This window comes from Saccopteryx leptura, chromosome 5 (assembly GCF_036850995.1).
Source record: "Saccopteryx leptura isolate mSacLep1 chromosome 5, mSacLep1_pri_phased_curated, whole genome shotgun sequence".
Taxonomy (NCBI): Eukaryota; Metazoa; Chordata; class Mammalia; order Chiroptera; family Emballonuridae; genus Saccopteryx; species Saccopteryx leptura.
Genome location: NC_089507.1, coordinates 181,065,184 through 181,091,259, shown reverse-complemented (window position 1 = coordinate 181,091,259; position 26,076 = coordinate 181,065,184). Strand labels below are relative to the sequence as shown.

The following is a 26,076-nucleotide window of genomic DNA, read 5'->3' as shown; positions in this document are numbered from 1 at the left end:
AAGAACTCTAGTTATGGCAATTCTGACCTTTATAAATCTGCTTACCCTCCGCTCTCTGTAAATAGTACATTCACACCTCACTCACTGGTGTAGGCAGACACTGTCATGCAGCAGCCCCCTTGGTCACCCTTTCTGGAGTTGGGAACAACTTCTGAATCTCCATCCCCCATGAATTCAGGTGTGGGAGATAAAGATGGCCAGACAGGAGCCCTGGACGAGGGGGGCTGATACCACGGCTTCCCTGGTAGTGGGGCCTCACCCACCCTAGCGCTCTCAGCAAAAGCCAATCTTGTCCACACCCGGAGCGGGGCACTGAAAACAGCATTCCTGCTCTGGACACCATTAACCTACTGACACCTCATTAGATGATAACAGAGTCCAAGGCCACTGAAAACCCAGGCACCACACAGCTGCTACTCATTAACTGAGTCCACGGTCAGAGTGCTGAACTCCCAAAGCCTCAGTTTTATTCACTGTAAAATAGGGACAATATTCATACCCTCCCCCCCCCCCCCTGTAGGGCTTGCTTTGAAGATTAATGAGACATGACATGCAAAGAGCCAGTGCATACTAAGTACCGAGCGGGACACAGCTGCAAGAGCTTCCAATCCAGCTCAATATAACACACATACACTACACATTCATAAGCTAGCTGGTGGCGAGGTGACTGCTTACTATTTGTCTTTAAATTGTACCTATATGTATGCTGTTTGTATTTGTATAAACCTTTGGTGGATGTATTATTTATTTCCCAGTTAAAAAATAAAAAGGATGAATGGTGGTCATTAGGTGGAGAGAAGGGAAGGGAAGACTTCCTTCACTATCTGTTCTACAATAGAATGTTGTGCCGTGGTCCTGTGTGGCCTACCGCCTAGTGTTTTGGGTTACCAAAGAGGGCTTCTCCTTTTCAAACTTGCTATTCCTACTGCCAAAATCAGGCTTCAAATTACCAAAGAAAATGCTTTGTTATGGGTGTTCTCTACTCGTTGTAGCTAAGTGCTCCTTTACTAAACTTGGTGCAAACACAAAACTCAGTGAGAAACTTTTCACTGTCCTCCTTGTGGGCATGGATACTTGGGGCAACCTCCTGGAAGGTAATGTGACAATGCTGATGAAAAAATGGTCATGTCTACCCTTTGGCCCACTTCAGGGACATTATCTATAGAAAAACACACACAGGGAGGCGAAGGATATACAAGAATAGTCATGGTAGTAGTGTCTGAAATAAAAAATAAATAAATAAAATGAAAAATGCTGAAATTGGAAATAAATGTCATCAGTTGGGGCAAGGAAAAACGATGGTGCCTCCATATCTGAAATTATGTCATAGGCACATATTTAAGAAATGCTCTGACAATCATTAAAAGGAATGAGCTGCGGTGGCACAGTGAAGAAAGAGTTGACCTAGAATGCTGAGGTTGTGGGTTTGAAACCCTGGATGCCTGGTGTTGGGCAAACAAGTGTGTCAGGCTTGCTCGCTTATACTTTGCTTGATTGGTGCGTGAGCACCGGGCAACACCATGTATAGTCTATGTGAGGCTGTAGGTGCTAGCCCTCAGGGCGGCAGATTATAGATTGCTGATTGCCTGCTGCCAGTGGGCGGGGCTATTGTCCCCTACACCCACCCCTGCCCCTGTTTGCTCCTCAGGCCAAAGAGAGAGAGGGAAGCAGTTTGCCCTGTCTGCTTGCTCGTCCACCATTGCGAGGCTCTAATAAACACATCCTCCGGCTCCACAGCTCCTTTACCAAGTCTGCATGGCCACGGCCACCGGCCTTACACCTGGTCAAGGCACATATGAAAGCAACTACGAATTGATGCTTCCTGCTCTTCCCCACCCCCTTCTCTCTCTAAAACAAGTCAATAAAATCTTTAAAGAACAAAAAGAGTGAGGTGCGTCTACCTGTGCAGATGTGAAATGATCTCCAAGATACACAGTACATTAAAAAAGCAATGTGCAGCCTGACCAGTCATGGTGCAGTAGATAGAGCGTCCACCTGGGACACTGAGGTCCCAGATTTGAAACCCTGAGGTCGTTGGCTTGAGCATGGGATCACTGGCTTGGCTGGAGCTTCCCCCCTCTCTCCCCACCCCCATCAAGGCATGTGTGAGAAGCAATCAATGAACAACTAGTGATGCAACTATGAGTTCATGCTTCTCATCTCTCTCCCTTCCAGTCTCTGCTCTCTCTCTCTCTCTCTCTCTCTTAAAAAAAAACACAAGCGATGTGTACTTAAAACTTCTGCAAAATTTTTTTCTTAATTAAATGATGGTTTTCTTTCAGGAGTGGACATAAAGAGGGAGGAGGCTTACTTGTTTTCTGTCATTTATTTCCCTTTCATACTACATTTTAGCTGAAAAGGAAGTCAAAATCGAGCAGAGACAGTGTGATGAGCGAAGGAGGCAATCCCACCAGACAGCATTCACCTGCTGGAGATAGAGGATACTTGATTCCTCCTCCTCCATCTGCCCCACTCCAAACCTCTCCTAATCTCGTCAATCTTCCCTTTAGGCTCCAAACAAAGACATCATTGTTTCCTCTTCTTCAATCAAAATGGGATTTGTTTGCCTGTCCCTCACAACAGTGGCTGATGGAAGATAAGGCAGAAGTCATCCCAGAGGGCGGGGCAAATACTTCCTTTGGCCAATGCTCCCCCCCCCCCCCCCCCCACTGCCTTAACCTCCAATCTGAATTCCTCAGCTTCTCTAACGAACTCAGAAGCTTTCCCAGGAAGGGCAGGCGTCTTGAAATGACTGCTCTATTACAGTCAGGGTTGTAAAGTTATAACCAACATGGGTTATGTCCCCTGGCACCCTGCCCCCTAAAGACTCAGCCAGGGATCCTACAGATGTGTGTGTCCTTTTCACCCATTGACAGTGTCTTATACTTTCTTTTCTACAGCTTTTATAATGGCTGAAGTCTTTTACAGAATAAGTAGACATTTTACAAAGAAGAAAAATAAAATACTTTCAATAAAAGCTGTACTTGTCTGATAAACCTGGCACATCTGGTCATATCAGGGGGTACCGCCCAGACCACGCCTGACATGTGGCCCCCAGTCAATGAGATTCTGCAGTTCCAACACACTCCCAGCTGCTGCTGGTGCCACTGGTGCATGGACTACAGACACTGGAAGCAGGACTACAGACATGAGGGTGCAGACAGGGTGCAGTCTGGCACAAGCAAGTGTTAGCAGTATTTTTTATTCAAATACGGATCTCCCTCCACCAAAAAAGCAAACCATTCCTTCAACCGATGGATGTTCTGAGAATGAATCCCAGATGGCTCAACCTAAACACTTAAACAAATCCAAAAGAATATCCTCTAAAAACAGGCCCATGATGTTTTTCACCGGCTGTGAACTGGATACAGGTTGGTTGCTTTAAAGCTCAGGCCTCTCCCTGCCCCCATGTCCATTCTGACCTGAAGTGGATAAACAGCCATAATTTCCCACGTTGGCCTCAGCAATCCTGTCCACGTAAATAGAGCAAGGCCCTCTACTGTGGGTGTAATGGAGGCTGCTGGGCCCAGTCCAGACCCCCATTCCCAGTCAGTGCACAGGGCCCCAGCTGTCATGTGTTTGGTGAGCTAACAGCACCCGGCCGCTCCGTTCTCCTAGGAATGGGCACTGAATAACCGACCTCTCTGCCCAGGGAAGAGGCAGCCCACAGCCAACACCTGACTGATATGGTGTGGAAATGCTCCCACTAGCTTATAGACAGGACAAGGCTGTGGGGCCACCCACACTCCGGAGCCCCACGGGGAGGAGGCCGGGGCTGGACTCCAGCTGAGGGCACAGTCCTGCTCAGCTCCACCCTCTACCCTGCCCCACTCACTCCTCCCTTAGAGGTTTCTGCTGGGCATTCCCCCTCCAATCATTTTATAAGAATCACCATCGCACAATCTGCTCCTCGGGAACCCAACCCAAGACCATTTGGATTGAAAATAGCCATTCGTTTGCTGAAACGTTTTTACAAACTGTTGTGGAGTTTTTTTATGCTCTAGTTTCTCTCTTCCAATCTTGAACCAGATGTCATTTGGCTAACATCCTCGCTCCCTATCTCAAACACACCCCTCTGATTTGCTCTCTTCTTGGAGAAGTCATATCCAAAAAAGATGTCTTAATCTTTTCTTTCATCTGCTTGAATATTAAGGTCAGACACTTTCAGGCTCTGGTTTCCCTGGACCATTTCCAAGATATTTCCTTGTGTTTTGAATCTTTTCTTAGATGCCCTGTCCTCTAGCAGTTGCAGGAGACAGAAGGGGTAAGGTGGGGAGGGGGAAATAATCCTGATTCTCTATCCTGCTGTCTCCAATATCGTCGCTACAATCTCAGAAGGGTCCTGGCATCCCAGAGAAGTCTGAATCCGTTGTGGCCTGGCTAACTGGACTATGAACAAACATACCTTCACTCAGCTGTCTACTGTATTTGTGTTATCAGTGTTGCTAGCGTTGCTTCTTGGCTAACTACAACTTTCGCTTAGCAGTCAATAGCAAAATTCCAATATTCACGTCTCAATCAAAGGCAAGACTGAACTCACAGAATTCTGATGAGAACTTTTAGAAACAGGGATATTGTTCAATGAAGTAAAAAAAAAAAATGTCTGAAATGCCAAATTTTTGCTCTCTCTACTGAAGATAAGATGGCAGGCATGTCTCTCACACCAGAGGCTCCGGGCACTGCAGCGCCCCCAGCTAACTGGTCAGTAAGCCCCTGGCTCATCTTTCTGGTCCACTATCACTGGACGGCACATCTCCATCAGAAGAAAATAAACCAGGGCAGGGAAAAGAGGTTGAAGACATTTTCATTATTTTATTTGTTGATCATTTTAAGAGTCAAAATTATGATTAAACTTTTTAAAAATAGTTATTTATAGATTTCAATGATTTTAGTGCTGCCCACTAGAAATTAGAATTCAAGCTGTGTGAGCCTCCGCAAGGTCTCCATTCTGAGCCAGGCCAGTCCCCTCACTTGCTAACCCTTCTACTTCCGGGACAGACACTCTCAACACCCCACCCAAACCCCTCAGCCTCCGCTAGCTCATCTCAGGGAGTTCCTGGAAGGACAGAGGTTTCTGGCATCCCTGACTGGGGATTCCCCAGGAAACATGAGAGGCCTAGGAGGGGACAGGGTAGAGGGCTGCCTAGGAGTTGAGGGTCCCAGAATGAACCACAGCAAGGAGGGACGGGAGTTGATAGATCAATACCCTAGCTTCCTCGTCCCTGGAGCAGCTCTGGGCTGCATTCTATACATTTCTTCAGAGGAACCCCAGTGGGATTGAGCGTCAGCTGCCCGGAGTGGTAACCTGCTCATTAACTCCTCTTACTGGCTGTCTTCTCACTGTGCTTCCTGGGAGCATCTCCCAAACAAACTGCTCACACAGTCAGCTAACTCAGATCCGGAGTTCTAAAGTACTACACCACTGACTCAACTTGCAAACTCTTCCCCAAGAAGCAGTCAGTCCCTAACAGTTTCTGGTTAAGTCTCTGGCAGTGGCATTCATAAGGCGCCCCATCAGCTGTTCACTCCACGTGAAGGTGCCAACAGCCAGCGATGCTCCCTGATTTTGTCTTAAAAGACAGGAAGGAGGAAGTAACCACAGAGCCTACCAGGAGAAGAAATCGGCCACACCCTCAAGGACATCCTCAGACAGAGATGGAAAGCTGAGACACTCTCCAGGGCAATCCATGACAAATGACTGCACAAGTGCTCCCCAAGTTCCTCCAGCCCTTTGGTCAGTTGTCTATGAGACTAGATATGCGGTCACTTGATGGGTCCATTGATACCTCTGGGACCCTCCCCCACCTTCAGGACCATCCACCCACCTCATGGGACCCTCCCCAACCTGCACCCCCTAACATTCTCCCTGTACCAACCTAAAGTACCAGCGTGGCCACACAGAGGTCAATCTTTTACTGATTCACTGGTACTAAGAACTAAAAAGAAGCCTTGTACCCAGACCCAAGAGTACACGCTATAGGGTTCCATATCTGTCACATCCAAACCCAGGCAACAGCAATTTGTGCTGTCAGAAGTCACAATATCAGGGCCTCCTGGAAGGAAGCAGACAGTGATCTGAAGGGGCAGTACACTCCAGGGTCTGGAAACATCCCATTTCTTGGTCTGGGCGCTAGTTATACGGTTATGCTTGCTTTGTAAAAATTCCTAAATTTGTTGAATTTTGCACTTATGATTTGTGCACTTTTCTGGATGTTATAATTAAATTAAAAATTCCTTTCAGAAAACCGTTTTAAAAAGAAACCTTTTAGGCCCTGGCCAGTTGGCTCAGCAGTAGAGCGTCGGCCTGGCGTGCGGGGGACCCGGGTTCAATTCCCGGCCAGGGCACATAGGAGAAGCGCCCATTTGCTACTCCACCCCCCTTTCTCTCTGTCTCTCTCTTCCCCTCCTGCAGCCAAGGCTCCATTGGAGCAAAGATGGCCCGGGCGCTGGGGATGGCTCCTTGGCCTCCGCCCCAGGCACTAGAGTGGCTCTGGTCGCGTCAGAGCGACGCCCCGGAGGGGCAGAGCATCGCCCTCTGGTGGACAGAGCGTAGCCCCTGGTGGGCGTGCCGGGTGGATCCCGGTCGGGCGCATGCAGGAGTCTGTCTGACTGTCTCTCCCCGTTTCCAGCTTCAGAAAAATACAAAAAAAAAAAAAAAAAAAAAAAAGAAACCTTTTAGTATGCTAGCCTAACCTCTAAGGTGGGGCACACCACCCCAGGCCAGGGAGGCAGCTTGTGGTGAGTACCCTAAGAACAAAGAAGCTAAGGTCCACAAAAGAAATCTGAATGAGAGGATCTGAGAAGGACCTTGTAGGGTGTGGAGGGGCTGGAAACCCCTCAGGGAGGGAGTAGTAGACACTCCCCCACCCGCACTGAAATGTCAGGAGAAACCTGAGCTCCGAAAGAGCCTCAGGGACCGGGGCACTGTCTACAGCAGGGGTCCCCAAACTTTTTACACAGGGGGCCAGTTCACTGTCCCTCAGACCCTTGGAGGGCCAGACTATAGAAAAAACTATGAACAAATCCCTATGCACACTGCACATATCTTATTTTAAAGTAAAAAAAAAACAAAATGAGAACAAATACAATATTTAAAATAAAGAACAAGTAAATTTAAATCAACAAACTGACCAGTATTTCAATGGGAACTATGCTCCTCTCACTGACCACCAATGAAAGAGGTGACCCTTCCGGAAGTGCGGCGGGGGCCGGATAAATGGCCTCAGGGGGGCCGCATGTGGCCCACGGGCCGTGGTTTGGGAACCCCTGGTCTACAGTAAATTCCATGAGGCTGTAGGGAGAGTAGGTAGCAACCAGCATGAGGCTGAATGGGTTAGGATGGGATACGTTTATAGAATGGGTTAGGATGGGATACGTTTATAGAATGGGTTAGGATGGGATACGTTTATAGAATGGGTTAGGATGGGATACGTTTATAGAATGGGTTAGGATGGGATACGTTTATACAGTAGGAAATGGATGGGATGGGCTGGAAAAGGATGGGGATTTGAAGATGGGCCCCAGATTTTGAGGGGCTTTGCAGCAAGCCCATCAAGAGGAGGATTTTGGGTTTCCTCCTGACCTGAGTTGGGAACTGTCTTAGCAGGGAAGTGGCATCCTTGGAATTCTCCTCAAGGGATCACTCTGGCGAAGGTGTGGACCATGGAGCTCAAGGAGAAGCTTAGAGGCCAGATGTATTTCTGATAAATCTAATGAGGCTGTCACCAATCAGAAGAGCTAGGAGAAAGGCCCATGAGCACCCTCAGGATCCTCTGTGTAATGATCTGGGAAAGACCCAGATTTGCCTTCATGAGAAGGGAAACTGAGGAAGGCCCAAGGGGAGGAAGACAAGGGCCTGCCAGCCTCAAGTAGGAGGAAAAGTCAGCTCTCAGTGAGCAAGCATTTTCTTCTCTGAGTTCTCAGGAGGACCATGATGCTATCTGGAGTCAGGCTTACTTCCCAAGAAAGGTACATGAAATGGCACCAGTGGGACCACAGGAACCACAGCCCTGCATCAGGAGGGAGCGAGGGGGCCAGAGCATTGCGTCAGGCATCCCGACTCCCAGAACATCGCGGGCCAGTGATTCATCCTGAGCTACGCTAAAACTTGTATCATTATCCCCATCTCACAGGGGTGAAAACAGGCTAAGAGAAGGGGCTTGCCCAGCCCAAGGTGACACAGCTGGAAGGTGACACAGCCAGGAGGTAAACCCAGATGGGCTGGCCCCAACTGCACCATCCTGTGATCTTCCCAGAAATACAACATTGTGTTATGCCATCAACCTGGTTTTGGTGGGAAAGAAAGAGGAGGAACTCTCGTCCAGAAAAACAGAACTAAAATGAAGCACACGCCCCTTCCTCACCTGTATGTGTGCGGACATGCCTCTTTAGGTCGAAGGTGTCATTGAAGCCCTTGCCGCAGAAGGTGCACAAGTGCCTCTTCACCTGGCTGTGGCACTTGAGGTGCCGGTTGAGCATACGCTGTAGGCGGAAGCCCTTGCCACACAGGTCACAGCTGTGAACTGCCGAGTCGCTGCATGTGCCTGTGGTGAACTGGGACAGAGAGAGAGGCCGTGAGGACCACAGTGTGGGTGGGCACACCCTGGAGCTTACTCCAGGGGCTCACTTCCTTATGTCTCTGAGCTTGGCTTGGCTTCTGCCTCTTAAAAATTTTAAGCAGGTTTTGGCTTCAGGGAAGATGAAACAACCGGCAGCTCCTCCCAACATTCATTCTCCCCTTATTCCTTAGGACAGACCTCTGATTTCTAGCACACTCTGCCCCCAGCTAAACATCAGCATTTCCCAACAAGTCATGGCTCTATGACTACCTGGCTGATGAAATATACTCTATCCAAGGGGGGAGGGTATTAGCCTCTCTCTCCTTTACTCCTTCCTTGTACCACAAGGGGAAAGCCAGTTCTGAGGATGGAAGAGCAGAAAGGAGGAGTCTAGGTCCTGATGACATGGAACCTGTGGTAAGAAGTCCCACAGCCACAGCCAATCCCTTTCTCTCTGTGCCTGCATGCTGCTGCATCCATCAAGAGATGGAGACTGTTTCTTGTCCCCTTGGACCAACAGGATGCAGAGATAATGTGTCAGTTCCAGTCTTCACACACCATGTGGCATCTACATCCTCCCTCTAGGAAGTCAGCTGCCATTTTAGAAATTTACAACCACCACGTTGTGAGGAAGCCCAAGCAGCCAAGTGGAGAGCAAAAGGCCACCTGGAGGAGCACAGAGGTGCCAGGTATGAAGAAAGCCTCACTGGACCTTCCAGCCCAGCTGTGGCTTCCACTAGCTGAGTGAGTGACCTTAACCAATGCTGCCTGGAATAGAATTGCCTAACTGAGCCATGCCCCAGTTCCTGACACACAAAATCATGAACAAATAAAATGATCATTTTGGGAAGTGACTTGTTCAGGATCCCACAGCTTCATTACCAGCAAACCCACAACCAAATTGCAGGCTCTGGGCTCCTACTCCAGTGTTCTCTCAACTGTGTTTGCCATCTCTAAGGAAGAAAACTGAATCTATAATGACCTGGTGAAAAACACTATATCTAATACATTCATCAAAGGTTTCCTAGTTACCAAATCAGATCCTTTGGAAGAATAATCCAATTGCTCTGCCAAAATTCTACTTGTAAAAGAGCCTAAAAAATGTATTTTCAGACTAACATCCTTAGCAGGAAGAGTTGGACCTTTTCTGGTCCCTCTTCCTTGTACCCACCCTGGGTTTGCCGTCCGCTGAGATCCAGTTCAACTGTTCCCTCCCTGAGGCAGCTTCTCTGACTACTGCAGCCCCTGCCTGCACTGTTCTCTCCCACCAGCAAGACCCGTGACTCTCAAATGCAGAGTGCACACGAACACCTGGTGGGTCTTCTAAAACGCAGGTTTTAATTCAGGAGGTCTGGTGGGGTCTACACACAGCATTTCTAACCAGCTCCATACTTAAGACATGACTCGTCCTGGCCGGTTGGCTCAGTGGCAGAGCGTCAGCCTGGCGTGCAGGAGTCCCGGGTTCAATTCCTGGCCAGGGCACACAGGAGGAGCACCCATCTGCTTCTCCACCCCCCCCCCCTTCCTCTCTGTTTCTCTCTTCCCCTCCCACAGCCAGGGCTCCACTGGAGCAAAGTCTGGCCAGGCGCCGAGGATGGCTCTGTGGCCTCTGCCTCAGGCGCTAGAATGGCTCTGGTTGCAACAGAGCAATGCCCCAGATGGGCAGAGCATCGCCCCCTGGTGGGCATGCCAGGTAGATCCTGGTCGGGCACATGCGGGAGTCTGTCTGACTGCCTCCCCGTTTCCACCTTCAGAAAAAAAAAAAAAAAAAAAAAAAAAAAAAAAATATATATATATATATATATATATATATATATATATATATATATATATATATATAAACAAGACATGAGGCAGGAGCCCTGGCCCTCTCACAGTTCAGGACTGTATTCCATCTCACGCACAAATGTTTCCTCAGAGTCAAGTGCCTTGTGTCAGCAAGTCTTTGTGCACATGTTCCCCATACTCCGAGCCCACACTTGGGTCAATGCACATTCAGAAAGTGTCGACAGGCAGTGGGTTCACAGGTGGCAAGATCCAAAGGGTTCAAAGAGACCCGAAGGAAGCACAAGACTCCTGAACAGGGTTTTCTAGTCTGTCTCCTTGGTTCTCATCTGCTCAGCGCATCATTTATCTCAGCCCACTGACTAGTGCCTGACCTGTAAGAGGCCCGTGCTCAGAGCTGGAGGGAGTAGTCACCAGGATGGCTTGTCTCCAAGAAGCTGCCAGTCCAGGGGGAGAGGAGACCAGTCTACCTGAGCACCTCAGCCAGGCAGAGATGAGGAGAAGAAATGCAAAGAACATTCCAGGAGACGGCGCAGGGAAACAGGGGGACCGGGTGTGTGTTTCCACGCCGTTAGCCTGAGCCCCAGGAAAGCGGTTAATGAAGAGTGCCGTGGGGGCAGAGAAGGGCAGGTCCCCCTTAGGGCTCTTCCTTGGGGGGAGGTGAACTTGACTGTGTTCAAAGGGGGGCGAGTTGGGGCATTGAGAGAGAAAGGGGGACAACTGAAGGAGTTGAGTGATGACTCAGAGGGCTGGCCATCCCAGACCCCCAGCTGCCTCACACCCCCCTCTACCATGTTCCCAGAGGGGTAGGACCCCGCACTCAGCCTGAAGGAGACCAGCTGGGCCCAAGGCTTTCACATTCCTGTTGCCAGGAGAGCCCATGGTCTCCTCCTTGTCCGGGAGTCCCCATTCTGGTCTTGCCTCTCTTGAAGAGACGTAAAAAGGTTAAATATGGCCCACGGCTTGGCAAACTGAGTCCTTTGAGCTTCTCAAGGCCAAAGCTACACCAGATAAAAGTCACTTGAGAGGTGCCAATAAAATAAATAGAACATAGATAAATGACCTTGGTAATTCGGACAGAAAACAGGTAGAAAACTAGAACTGTCTTTGGAAAGCTTTGCAAAGTGTGCCTGAGGGCTCACCAACTACAGGCCAAACCTGACCTCTGTTAACTTGAACCTTTTTGGTAAATGCCTATTTTTAAAATGCTCAGCATGTAATATAGACACCTTTTAATATAGTCCAGGATGAAAAAAATCTCAAATCACTGGCATTATTTTGTTTGAAAAGAATAAAATCTCAAAGGCAAGAAGGAAGGGAGAGTGGCGACAATGTAAAGGAGTGCAGGGCTTGCCTGACCAGGTGGTGGCACAATGGACAGAGCGTCCATCCGGGATGCTGAGGACCCAGATTAGAAACCCCAAGGTTGCCTGCTTGAGCGTGGGCTCACTAGCTTGTACGTGGGATCACAGACATGACCTCAAGGTTGCTGGCTTGAGCAAAGAGTCACTAGCTCAGCTGGAGCCCCCCCAGTCAAGGCAGGTATGAGAAGCAATCAATGAACTAAGTGATGCATGCTTCTCATCTCTCTCGTTTCCTGCCCCTCTCTCCCTGACTCTCCTTCTCAAACAAACAAACAAACAAGAACAACCCTCAGAAGAGTCCAGCTCCCAGCTGTCATCTGACATTCGACTGCCATAGCAAGAGAAGCCCACGGGAAGGCCTGCCCAGCAGAGAAGACTCATTCCACAGAACTAGAAGACATAATAGTAAGTATTTTACGGTAAATTATTCGGGGTTATTTGTGAAGCAGCAATACAATTAAGTAGAACAGTAACAGACACATCACATCCTCTCCAGAACACCAGATCTGCCACAGTTCTGAATGTTCTGTCCTGGGGTGGGCTGTGTAAGATAAAAGACTCATCAGATCCCTGGAACGACATCCTGGGAGCCACAGGACCAGCAACCCCTCCCAGGGCACGTCTCCTCACTAGGCCATCTTTACTACATTCACACAGGTTGATACCTAACACTCTACCTCCTAAAGTTTCAAAATAGCGTCAACCCATTTCACCCTGTTCCTCTACTCTGCAAGTAGTAGACCAAAACTAGTTACACTTTAGTCATCTTAGTTACACAATGAGAGTGGAATGTTGAGACAGAAATGCTGAGGAGCAAATAAAAATCTAGACCTAGGTCCTGGCTGAGTAGCTCAGTCAGTTAGAGCATCACCCTGACACGCTAAGGTGGTAGGTTTGATCCCCGGCCAGGGCACATAAAAGAATCAATCAATGAATGCATAAGTAAGTAACCACAAATTGATGTTTCTCTATCTCTTTTTTTCTGTCTCTCAAATTAACTTTAAAAAACAAAAACAAAAAACCTAGACCTGACTAGTTGTATGGTGTCACGTAATATCCCTGGGCCATAATTTCCCACATGTAAAAATAATAAAATGCTATTAGATGCGCTCTTCAGCAGAATGAGAAGCTAAGAGCAAAGTCTGTTTTCCAATTTCTTAAGTTCAAATCCAGTTCCGCTACTTGCAGACTGTGGGGTGTAGGTAAGCTACTCAACCTCTCTGAGCTTTAATTTCATCACCTGTAAAATGTAGCTAATAATGATATTTGCCTGTTGGGATTATTAAGGAATTAAATTTAAAAAGCTACTTTAAAAGAACGTGGTGCTAGCTAAGTCCTAACTCTTAGACAACAAAAGTCTGTGTTCCTAACTAAAAGTCAACTGGTCAAAATCCCTTATTTTTCCATTCGGCTTTTGAATTGTTCCCTTTCTGATGAAAGACAAAGGGGGTTAACCTGCGGTGTGAGCCACAAGTCCCTAGTTCGTCATCCGAATCTATGAAATCCAAAAAGCTCTGAAAACTGACATTCTCTCTCATCTCCCTTGGCAATAGAAACAGACCTGAGCAAACATGAAGCTGCACACAGACTTTATCCCGTTTGGTGTCAATATCCATGTGTTTTGATACAGAAATTATGAATGTGTTTAATTACAGGGTACCACTCCAGACCTGCCAGGGATGGTGTTTATACCATGCTACTTTCTGAGAAGCTTGGTAGTCTCACCCATAATCCAAAATTAACACTTTGCAAAATGCTTATTAATGAAGCGAGGAAGCTACCATGGAGGGTGGGAGATGACATCAGCCTGGAAATTAATTCCGGGCAAGAAAAATGAAGACAGAGCGAGCGATTCTTCAACACCATGGTTTGGCACTGTCTTGCTTGCTGTCCTGTTTTCTGCAGGATCTCGGCTTTCATTTTAAAAAACACACAAAGTTCCCCTCTAGTTTTTCTACAAAACAGGCCTCTGCAGCAGGAACAAACCGATCATTGTATCAATGCTGCTGAAAACTTCAGGAACGTCTGGGGGGGGCAGGGAATCCAACTGGCCCTCTGACCGATTGCAAAGCTGGCTAAGGTCACTTACCTGTCAAACTGCTAAAGTAAAAATTTCTTAATCTTTTATTTTCTGTTGATGCTTCCACCAGACAACTTCATTAAATTAATGGTCCTGTCTCCCGTGGGAGAGTACTATGAGTCTGGACTACCACCTTCTGATGGCCAAACGGACAAGGTTTCCACTGATACATTTGCTATGTATACTCAAGTGCTCAAAAAATGTTAATCATACTTCCCCAATTCCTTTGAGATAAAAATTCTCCTCCTGACCTCATGTACCATTTCCTTAGGCTTCACCAGTCCGCTCTATGGCAGGGGAGAACCTTCTCAAATGCAGAGATGATAAAGGAAATATATTCTTTTTTTTTTTTTTTTTTTACAGAGACAGTCAGAGAGAGGGATAGATAGGGACAGACAGACAGGAACGAAGAGAGATGAGAAGCATCAATCATCAGGTTTTTTTTTTTTGTTTTTTTTTTACAGAGGCAGAGATAGACAGGGACAGACAGGAACGGAGAGAGATGAGAAGCATCAATCATTAGTTTTTCGTTGCGTGTTGCGACTTATTAGTTGTTCATTGATTGCTTTCTCATACGTGCCTTGACTGTGGGCCTTCAGCAGACTGAGTAACCCCTTGCTGGAGCCAGCAACCTCAGGTCCAAGCTGGTGAGCTTTTTGCTCAAACCAGATGAGCCCACGCTCAAGCTGGCGACCTTAGGGTCTCGAACCTGGATCCTTCCGCATCCCAGTCCGATGCTCTATCTACTGTGCCACCGCCTGGTCAGGCAATCATCAGTTTTTTGTTGAGACATCTTAATTGTTCATTGATTGCTTTCTCATATGTGCCTTGACCACGGGCCTTCAGCAGACCGAGTGACCTCTTGCTCAAGCCAGTGACCTTGTGTACAAGCTGGTGAGCTTTGCTCAAACTAAATAAGCCCGAACTCAAGCTGGCGACCTCGGGGTTTCGAACCTGGGTCCTCCGCATCCCAGTCCTATGCTCTATCCACTGCGCCACCGCCTGGTCAGAAGAAAGGGAATATATTCTTATAATCCAGAAAAAAACTGGGGCTCAAAGAGCTGTAAACCTCCCATGGTCATATGACTTATAGGTGCCCACACTGAGATTTTGAATGTAGCTTGTCTGCCAAACTCGTGCCTACAGTTAAACTGTAAGGGAGATGAGGGAGAGGAGAGACTGTTTGTCTCATATGGTGAGAAACAGCTTCAAATTCCTTTATGTCAGACTGTCAATGTTAATGACTAAAGTGTTAAGATACTTCCACAATGCAATACAACAACGTTAGCTCAGTAGGATCTGGCCTGACCTGTGGTGGAGCAGAGCTAAGGCGTCAACCTGGAATGCTGAGGTCGCTGGTTTGAAACCCCAGCCTTGTCTGGTCAGGGCACATACAAGAAGCAATTACTATGAGCTGATGCTTTCTGCTGCTTTCCCCACTCCCCTTTCTTGCTCTTTCCTCTCTTTAAAAAAAATAATAATAACTAAAAGTAAAAAGAATAAGGATCCTGGCTGGGTGGCTCAGTGGATAAAGCATCATCTCAGCACCTCGAAGACTGTGGGTTCAATCCCCAGTCAGGGCATGTATGAGAAGCAATCAAAGAGAGCACAATTAAATAGAACTAAATGGAATAACAAGTTGATGCTTCTTTTCCTTCGTCTCTCTCTCTCTCTCAAATCAATGGGGGAATAAAAGGCTCTGGCCAGATAGCTCAGTTGGTTAGAGCATTGTCCCAACACACCAAGGTTGTTGGTTTGATACCTAGTCAGGGCACACAGGAATAGATTGATGTTTTTGTCTGTTTCTCTCCCTTTCTCTCTCTCTCTCTGAAATCAATAAATAATTAAAAAAAAAAAAAAAGAAGAAAGATCCTTGGTTTGTGCTTTGCCACTAAGGACTGTAAGGAATTCAATAAAACCTCTCTGGTTTTTACCTTTCTCCCTTTCAAAATGAGGATACTGTACCACATAAGCATTAAAGGTCACTGTTGTGGATCCTATGGATACACTCTCAGCCTCTACTCCTACTCCTCTGGTGAACTATTCTGTACCGCAGAGGCCAGAAGCTAGAAGCTACATTTCTCAGACTCCCTTGCAGCTAAGGTTTTTAGATGAAGCCCAGTAGAAACTTGGGTTCTACCAATTACACGAACTATCAGAAGATTTGAATTTGGACCTGGGTTAACTGAACAGAGGCAGGCATGTGGCAACTGCTTTACCCTCTGCATTACCAAAAGCATCATGATGCATGAGCAGGCAGCCACAAAGGCAGCAGCTGCAGTTCCCTAGGTTGCCCAGTTCTGCGATGTGGCTCTCAGAGGAGTCTTTCCTGTGAGCTCAGCCCGGTCTTTCTTTAGTCCATTTAATACCCTATAATTAACCGTTCTCTTCTTGAGCTAGCTGTAGAGGATTCTGTTTTCTGTAACAAAACCCATTCAGATCCTTCCAACAACAAAAATTCACTTCACCTACTGTATTTCCCCATGTATAAGATGCTCCCATGTATAAGACACACCTTAATTTTGGGGCCCGAAATTTGAAAAAAAAGTATTACATAAAGTTATTGAACTCAAGTTTTACTCATCATAAAATTCATCCTCATTATTGTCAAAACTCCCATCCATTAGCTTGTCCTCATCTGTGTCTGATGACAAATCACTGTCTTCATATATTGCCTCGTCGTCAGTTCCATCTATGGCATTTGAAGTGCCACAACCACTGTATAAGACGCAACCAGTTTTTAGACCTCAAATTTTTCGGAAAAAGGTGCCTCTTACACATGAGGAAATACAGTATATTCAGATTAAAATCTTGCCTGACCTGTGGTGGTGCAGTGGATAAAGTGTTGACTTGGAGTGCTAAGGTCACCAGTTCGAAACCCCAGGCTTGCCCAGTCAAGGCACATATGGGAAGCAACTACTACGAGCTTATGCTTTCTGTTTCTCGCCAGACCCCCCCACCACCACCATCTAAAAATCAATAAATAAAAAAGAAAAATAAGAAAATAAAAATTCAGTCTGATGCCATTAACACATATTGTTCTCCTATTCCTCCTTTTTCCCCTTGAAATTAATTTAAACTTTCTCGAGCAACCATTCTAGGTATTTCCCCAGACCTCCCTTTTCTTCTTACTTCCTGTTTTCCTCCAAATGCTATCACTTATATCTGGGGACTGTCGACTCCTTCTTCCCTGTGTGTATTTCTGTTATGTGTTGACTTATGTCTTCCTATGAGTCAGGCATTGCTGTACCAGGTGCCGAAAACACAAGCCCTGTAGGGATTTGCTTCCTGCTTTTGGTGTCAAGATCAAGAGGAATCTGGTCAGCCAAATGTACAGTCAAGATGACCACTGAGTTACTGTGGGGGCAGGAAGAGGGGCATCCAATTCTGTCCTGCTTGGGAGATAGAAGACAACTAGGGACAGTGCTTATGTTCCCTTTCCAATATAAAATGGCTGTATTTATAAACTACTTAAATCCATGATTCATAACAATATTTAAAATAAACTAATTGGGCCTGATTGGTGGCAGCACAGTGGATTAGAGCATCAACCTGGAACACTGAGGTCCCTGGTTCAAAACCCTGAGGTTGCCGGCTTGAGCAAAGGGTCACTGGCTCAGTTTGAGCCTCCCGAGAAGCCATCAATGAACAATTAAAGTGAAGCAACTACAAGTTGATGCTTCTCACTCTCTCTCCTCCCTCTTTCTCTCCCTTATCTCTCTTTCTCTCTTAAAAAAATATAAAATCAAAATAAAAACTAACTGGGCCTTGGCTGGTTAGCTCAATTGATTAGAGCATCATCCTCATAAACCAAGGTTGAGGGTTTGATGCCTGGTCAGGGCACATAGAAGAATCAACCAATGGCCTGATTGGTAGTGGTGCAATGGACCCCTACCAATATACTGTATATTGAATATACTGTATTTCCTCATCAACCTGGAACACTGAGGTCACAGGTTTAAAACCCCAAGGACACCCGCTTGAACATGGGGTCACTGGTTTGAGTGTGAGGTTATCAACATGATCCCAAGGTCACTAGCTTGAGCAAGTTGTCACTGGCTTGGCTTGATCCTCCCCAACCCCCCATCAAATCAAGGCATATATGAGAAGCAATCAACAACCAACTAAAGTGAAGCAACTACCAGTTGATGTTTCTTACTCTCTCCTCCCTGCCCTTCTCTCTCAAAATGGAAAAAAAAAATCAACTAATGAATGCATAAAAAAATGAAACAACACATTGATGTTTCTCTCTTATTCTCCTCCTTGGAGACAAAGAGACAACCAAACATTATGTACCTCTTAATGAAAACAGACACTCCTTGTGACAGATTTTAGCCAAAGTAAACCTGATCAAGCATCTAGAGCAGTGCTGTCCAATGGAACCTCTGTGCTGATAGAAATGTCTAATCTGCACTGTCCAATACAGTAGCTACTAGTCACACATGGCTATGGAGCACTTGAAATATGGGTTGTGCAACTAAGGAATTTACTTTTTAGTTTTACTTAATTTAAATTTAAGTGGTTACATGTGACAATGGCTATATTTTGGACAATGCAGCTGCAGATTCAACTACCATTTAGAAAAAATACATAGGAATAAGGAGCGATAGTCACCACGTTGTTGCATTCTGCAAAATCCAGATTGCTAGAACTGTAAAAACAAATTGCCGAAGAAAAATAACAAATTAACAATTAGTTAACTAATTAACAATTAGCTAAAAAAGAGAGGGGAGAAATATATAAATAAAAAGATTGAAGCCTGACCAGGCAGTGGTGCAGTGGATAGAGCGTCAGACTGGGATGCGGAGGACCCAGGTTTGAGACCCCGAGGTCGTCAGCTTGAGCGCGGGCTCATCTGGCTTGAGCAAAAAGCTCACCAGCTTGGACCCAAGGTCGCTGGCTCGAGCAAGGGGTTACTTGGTCTGCTGAAGGCCTGTGGTCAGGGCACATATAAGAAAGCAATCAATGAACAACTAAAGTGTCGCAACGAAAAACTGATAATTGATGCTTCTCATCTCTCTCTGTCCCTGTAAAAAAAAAAAAAAAGAAGAAAGAAAGAAAAAAGGGATTGAAAGACACACAGGAATCAATTACAATGTGGACCGGACTCAGTAAACTGAAAAAAAAAAAAAAAAAAAGTATGGATTTATGAGACAATTAGCAAAGTTAACACCATTGGTAATGTGAGCATAATCATATATTTTGGTCTTTATCTATTAAAGGCACATTCTAAAATATTTATGATGTTTGAGATTTGCCTCAAAATAGTGCCAGGGAGCCCTGGCCATGCAGCTTAGTTGGTTTGAGTGTCATCCCGATATGCAAAGGTTGCAAGGTCAATACCCAGTCAGGGCAAATACAAGAATCAACCAATGAATGCATAAATAAGTAGATGACAAATCTGTTTCTTTCTCCCTTCTCTCTAAAATTAATATTTTTAAAAAGTTTAAGAATTAAAAATATAAAATGTGGGGGTAGATGGGGAATGATGGATAGGACTGGCCATGGCTTCATTGTTAGAGCCAGGTGACAGGTACTCTGCCTTTGCAGACCTCTAAAATAAAAAATGATAGAAAAAGAAAAGAAACTACCCCACATTCACACATACATCAATGCTGGATGACTCGGTCTACAGAGCCAGGTAAAAGGCCAAGAATACTTTTGAAGGAATTCTAAACTCAATTTCCCTGAAGAATCTTTTGGAGAAACCAAAGGAAGAGAGAAAAGAATGGGATGGGGTAGGAAGACATTCATTACTAAGTTCACACTTGCATGGGGGGGGGGGGGTGTCTCACCAGCCACTTTGATTCAGGAATGAATAACATCAATCACCTAACTAATGTAACTTCAGGTACTTTGTTTCTGATACACCTTAAAATGACAGTGGTGTCTGGGGTTAGAGGGGGATTTGTCTCTACCCCACAGCTGGAGACCTGCAAATGGATCCAGCCCAAAAAGGACTTATAGTGACCTTAACCTCTGGCATGAACACTTTCCCAATGGTACATCATCTCCCCACCCCAATCTGTTTTGCAAATTACAGCATCTTCAGTAGTAAAGAAACAATTTCATAACCTCCCCTAAGGCACCCAGTCCAAAGACTGCTAGCCTGGGGAAAAGAACACTTTTCCTAACAGGCACTCACAACTCCTCTCTAGAGCAAGCAGGTTAGCAAATCCCTTATCCTTACTGGAGGCAGCAAAATACTGCTATAAGTAATTGTTAGCTAACTTCCTATTGGGCAGTTTATACATGCACAAAAAATGCTAACCATTTCACATCCTTTATCTCATTTGATCTACGCGACACTTCCGAGAGGCTGATTCTTTCCATTATGTCTCCATTTTACACTTCAGGGGACTGAGGCTCAGAACAGGTTACATATCCCCAACCACAGCTGGTAAGATAGACCCAATTTAGGTTTTCCTTTTCAAAAACCCTCCAGAGCCCCTCCCCCACCCAAGGGAACTCCACACTTCTTGGCTTAGCCTCTACCATCCCACCCTGTACTAGCTACATTTCCAGCTCTTCACCTACAACTTTCTCTAACCCCAGCAGTTTCCCATTCTACAGCTGCCATAGCTCTGAGTCCTTTCCTTGCTTAAGTTTTGGGCTGAGCCCACACACCCTAAAGCCTGCTTCTTTCTTCCTTTGTCCCTAGTCCTAAAATCCACAGTATGAGAACTTCCCCTGTTCAGAATTGACCACATCTTTGCTTGTGCTTCTGGGTTAGCATTCACATTCCTGTAGTAGAGCTCATATTTGAGTCTTTCCACCAACCCAGATAATTCTAGCTAGAGTTACTGGACACCTACACTTTCTATTCTTAACTCGTTTACTCTGCGCAACTCTGTAAGCATCATTATTCCCATTTTAAAGACAAGAAAACTGAGGCCCAGAGAGATTAGCAATCTGCCCAAGGTCATCCAGCTAAGAAGTGCCAAAGTCAGAGCCTAGTGACTTAACCATCACTGTCAACAATTCTGGAAAACAAGGGTGGGAGCATTTTCATCTCTGGCTTGCCTGGTACACAGCAGGCACTCCATACTGTTAGATGAGATGCTGCTTCTCTGTAGGTCACACTTGCCCTTCCTTTGGTCCTAATCATCAACTGTCAAGTGTCTTCAAGGCATTCAAACTAAGTCATTAAAACAATGCATCATGGAGTAAAAAACAAAAAATAACAATGCATCATGTATGGGCCTCAACCTTGAGACGCTTTTCACTTCTTCTAGTTAGAAAACTAATTTTTAAAGAGTTCAGCGTGATTTCCACAGAACTCTAGCCTTACACATCATGCTAAATCATGAGCAATCTAGCTAGTCCATTGAAAATGGCCAATATCATGACTAATAATTCTGGAGGCTCAAAACATCTTAATGCCTAGATGTCTGCGGATCGTGGGTGGAAGCTGAGAGGGAGAAGGAACCTCCCTCAGTACCCGCCTCCTCAGTAAACAAACACTCCTCCGGAAACTATGTTAACAGTTGAGGGGCAAACTCGAGGCCCCACCCCCATCCCTGAGACAGCACGTAGGCAGCAACCATGGAAATAAAATTGGTTTATTCATTCCCTTACACCAGGGCTCCAGTGGCGCTGTTTGCCTGGGGCAGCAAAGAGAGACCTCCTGAAATGTCGGGTAAGGGATGAATATTTTTCCTCTGCCACTTTCTATCAAGGGTAATCTGGGCATCCAGGAGCAACAGTCTACAATCCATTCCAAAACAACGTTGCAATTGTCCTTCCACTCTGGTGATAAAATATGCAAGTGGGACACTTTATAGAATTTCCTGGAGGGCAGAGCTACCAGCCTCAGGCAAACTGAGCCCTCCCATTTAACCCCATCTGGCCCACAAAGCCTCAGGCTAGCTGACGTTGAACCTCAGCAGAACGGTAAACACTAAGCAGCAGGCTCTCGTTCGCAGCATTCTTTAAGGATGTCTTTCCTAAGGATTCTAGCCCAGGCCTCTAGCTTCAATTCATAACCAAATGCACCCTAGGCCACCTCCAGCCAAGCCCTAGGTGCTAGGAATCAGAAATATGCTCAGAGGGCGCTCGCCCTCTCTGAGGCAGGCCCACGCATTCCCCTACCCTCTCTTCTCTTCCCAGTGCCCCCCCCCCCCACCTTACCTTTGCATTTACCTCTCCTAAACTCCAAGGGTCATTTTGCTTCTATAACTTGTTTCCTAAGCCTATGCGAGCCTGCTGGCTTACTTCTACTATCTCTGTAACTTTCTAAATTAACTTTCTCTTATAGTGTGAAAAAAAAAGAAAAAAGAAAAACATTTTCTTTTGAGGAGGGTGAGCTCTCCCAGGAAAAGTAACGGAGACGTTCCTAATCCATAGCAAACGTTACGGATATTCTTCCCCAGCTCCCCACCCCCGAGCCAAGCCCCTGGAGCCAAGTGTCTGCATGGGGAAGAGATACCCTCTCCCAGGAAAAATAACGGAAGCTTTCCCAATCCACAGCAAACCCTAGAGTCCCCCCCCCCCCCCATCCTCCCCACCCCCTCCTAAGCAGCGGGACTGAGGGAACGCCCAGGAATTGTCACCTACAAGGAGGGCCTGGAGCCTGCAAAGGGTCACATTCTGGCCCATCCGGCTAAGAACTGGGTTCATGTGGTTCCTCAACACCACTCCCTGACTCCAGCTGGCTGTGAGTCGGTAGAATAGGATTCCCTAATCTAAGGAGTAGCGGATACCTTTGAGCAGGCAATCATGAAAGCGCAGATGGGCGTCTGGATAAAACGTCGCTTACAATTCTAGAGATTGGGGCGGGTGGGAAGGGGAGGCTGAAGCGCGATGGTGGAGGGGAACACTCTATAACGCACTGGGGACGCGGCACTGAGGCAATCTGCAGTTGGTCTCATTTATTCATCATTTTAATTCAAGCAAATGTGACAGGACAAATGTAAAGTGCCCAGCACAGACCTCGTGTCTAACGGGCCGTCCATAATTGGCACTAGGAATCGCTGTTATTGTGAGAGGACCACTGTGTTACCATGCTGTCGCCACTGTCTCCAAAACGCAAGGGTGTGAAATTCAGAATTCGCATAGCGCTAAAAACTGCGCCTCAGAGGGTGGAGTTCTGCTGCCTGGGTCTCCCCTTTCCGACTGGAACCCCGACGGCCTGGTTATACTTTGGGCCTTGCGCACTGAATGGGAAGGAGGAAGCTATGCTCGAGCCTTTCAGGTACTTCCAGAGACCGCCGGGCGGACTGTGCCCGCTCGGGGATCTGGCCTTCAGGGCGCAGCGACGCAGGCGGCTGGGTCTCCAGCCTGTGAGCGGACGCGCCGAGGCGTCCTGGCCGCGGCCCAGGGGCAGGTGCAGGGGCGGCGCGGCGGGCGCGCAGTGCACTCGGGTGCGCGGGCGTGCGCTGCAGGGAGGGGCGCGGGTCCCCGGAGCCCGACGCCAGGGCGTGGTGCAGGTGGCGGCGGGGGCAGAGTCGACACTGTACCTTGATTTTCGACCTGGCGACCGGGCGCTGCTTCGCCGCCAGGTGTCCACCAGAGCCCTCAGCGTCTCCAGGCTCCAGGGCTTCGCGCTCCGGTGCGCGCGGGGACGAATTACTCTCGGTGCCTCCAGGCTCCCCAGCGCTGCTGCTGCCTCCACCGCTGCTGCTGCCGCCGTCGCTGCGGCAGTCCTCGGGAGGGTCGCAGAGCAGACGGCCCAGGCCCACTGGGAAGGGAGGAGCCGAGCCGGGACACAGACACGCGGCGTCAGGGCTGGGCGCCCGCGGTAGTTTGACCTGCGGGCGGTGCCGCCGCTGCCCCGCCCCGGACCTGGGCATCTCGCCAAGTGGGCAACGCCGAGAGAGTGGGCGAGCGAGCTCCCGGCTCGGCTTCCCAAGAGAGCTCGGGGTTCTGGTCCCCGCTCCCAATTGGAACTGAGAAACCCCGCGCGCCAAGTTTCCTCTCCCTGGGATGAGGGTGGAGGGGGTCTAACATCTACCCACCCAGGCCCAGAGGGGGTCACGGATACTTCTGCAACCCCGGGAAGATGTAGGTCTGGAAAGAGCCCTCTCCTGGCCTTCAGCCCCACCCCCATCCTGGGCCACTTCGGCCCCAGCAGCAGCCAACGGTCCCGCCGCCGGGCAATTAGAGGCGCCCACTAGGGAGTAGGGGGAGCACGATGCCGCGGATTTCCCAGCCTCTCTCTCGGTCTTCCCGCGCCTCAGAGACCTCCTACTCACCCCTGCAAGAGGAAGCAGGGGGTGGAGAGTCCAGTCCCAGCCGAGGAGCTCCGGGGACCTGGTCCCCCCTGCCCCCACCCCAGGAGCCCCGCGCTCAGGCCCGGCCCCCGCGCCGTGCTCACCTGGGATGTATGTGTCTGCCCTTTCCTCGTCCGGGAGCTCATCCCAGCTGCGGACCGAGACCCCCGGGCTCCTTCTCTTTACTAGGAAGACTTTGGGCATGGTGGGGGCTCTTTCCCCGGACTGCGACTCCCTCTCCCCGGCTGGCCCCCGCTAGGGGCGGCGGCAATGGCTGGGTCCCCCGGCTTCTGGCGGCCAGAGCCCACCTTCCCGCCTAGCCGGCCTTTTCCCTCCGCCCCTGGCCCCAGCGCGGCCCCAGCCTCTCTCCCACACTTCTGGTGACTCCCAGCCTCGTGGCTGGGCGATACCTATTCCTTAAATCGCGGGTGAGACCACGCCGAGGAAAAAGTTTCATAAGGTGGAATAGAAAAGGCACCAGGAAACTTGGGAGTGAGCATGCGCCCTGCAACATAACGGTGTCAACAAGCTCGCTACCTGTCCGACCGGTTCCGGCGGCCGGGGCTGCCTGTTCCAGCCCTTCCTTAGGCATGAATGTTTGCAAAAGAATTTAACGTCTGATTCTTCCCCCTCCCCTTTTTAAAAAGGGAAGGACGTGTTTCTGTTTCTGTTTTTTTATCAACCCCTAATGCCATTCCCCATCACAGGCACCTCGGGGCGAACTCTGAGGTCTAAAGCTCAGGTCCTCTTCCCAGCGCATCCCTCCCTAGAGTTGGGGCCTCCTGGGAATTGTCCCCCACTTCACCGTTCGCCGAGTTTTTGTCTCCGACAAGCAAGCCAGAAAATGGCTCAGTAACTCTGGACCCTGTGGATCGTTCCCTGAGCTGTTGAAATCTTGGCGGGCAGAAGGGGGAGGCTGTGGGGAGACTCCCCAGGACCGTGATCTGGTAAAGGGGGGATCTTGGGGTTTAAGCTCCTATGACTACAACAGACCCCCCAAATAAACACAGTAATAATAAATTTAAAAATTCAGCATCTTTAGAACACATTATTATTTCGTGCCATACAATACAAGATAAGAAGCCCGGCTTGTTCCACCAACGCTGCTTCCACCCCAAGCCCTTGCACCCCAAGTTCATCACCACAAACTATTACACAATGGAAAGAAAAGCCGAGTGCATATTATACAAACGCAGCTTCGCCCGCTCCCATTATTGCTCCCCCTAACCTCCTGCTCCTCAAATTCTGAGTCTGGGAAATACCTTTTTCAGGAAGCCACTAAAAATGGCTACAATCCCTTTCTTCTCCAACGGGGAAAGTGGTTGGAGCGCTTGTATACATTTTTGGTTTTGGTTTTTCCTATCTACCTTTATACCTGGAGTGGGGAGGGAGAGAAAGATACCAAGTTTCTCTGAGCAGTCAGTCCCGCCCGCGTAGGGCGATAGGCTACCCTCCCGTGGCCCCTGCTCCGGTGCGCCCCGGGCAGCACAGCGCTGCCTCCAGCGCTGCGTCCGGCGCACCCCTCCAGGGGGTGGTCGGAAGTGTGTCAGCTCCGGAGGCAGCAGGGGCGCGTCTGGCCAGGGGTTCCCTGGCACCTTCAGCTCGCCCATCCGCCAGACTCACCTGTCTGTAACCTGAGCCGCTGCTCGCCCAGCCCACAGTCCTGGGGAATGTACACAGCGGTTTCCCTGTCCTCTTCCGCCCTGGAATGGCCCTTAGGGACACAGCCGCCTGGTAACGGATTTCTTGGCTCCGCTGGCGTGCTCCGCGGGAACGCAGAGGGGGCGCAGTTCTCTCCCGACTGCGGAGGCGCAAGACGCGCGATGCCTTCGGGTCTACCCTCAAGGGGCCGCCCTCTCTGGGCTCAATTTTATCTGGATTCCAGATTTTCTCTGAGAACAACCATGAAAAAAAGACTTTAATACGAGTAGCCGGGACGGGGGGCGGTAGGGTGGAGGAGGAAGACATTTATACCTCGCTATAGGGAAACGAGGCTTTCTTCTAATCTACGAGGCTGGTGGCGCAGCTTCTGGAAGACTCTACGCTTGTATTTTTATCGGCAGCAAACTGGAGATTTG

The 26,076-nt window shown here is 48.2% G+C and overlaps 1 protein-coding gene across 3 annotated transcripts in view; it reads right to left on the bottom strand.

Annotated features, from left to right (window-relative positions):
• The window catches only part of OVOL2 (ovo like zinc finger 2), a 39,591-nt gene extending 13,896 nt beyond the window's left edge, over nucleotides 1-25,695 (bottom strand). The window contains exons 1-3 of one of the 3 annotated variants that reach the window (XM_066387073.1): nucleotides 24,103-24,520; nucleotides 23,246-23,466; nucleotides 8,364-8,553 (exon numbers count right to left, since the gene is read on the bottom strand). In XM_066387073.1, coding sequence (XP_066243170.1) covers nucleotides 8,364-8,553; nucleotides 23,246-23,466; nucleotides 24,103-24,202 — 511 coding nt within the window. In that variant the 5' untranslated portion in view covers nucleotides 24,203-24,520. Of the gene's footprint in view, nucleotides 1-8,363; nucleotides 8,554-23,245; nucleotides 23,467-24,102; nucleotides 24,523-25,621 lie in introns of those variants that run through there. The other 2 variants (XM_066387075.1, XM_066387074.1) reach the window with 2 other exon arrangements.
• Between the last annotated feature and the right edge of the window lie 381 nt (nucleotides 25,696-26,076).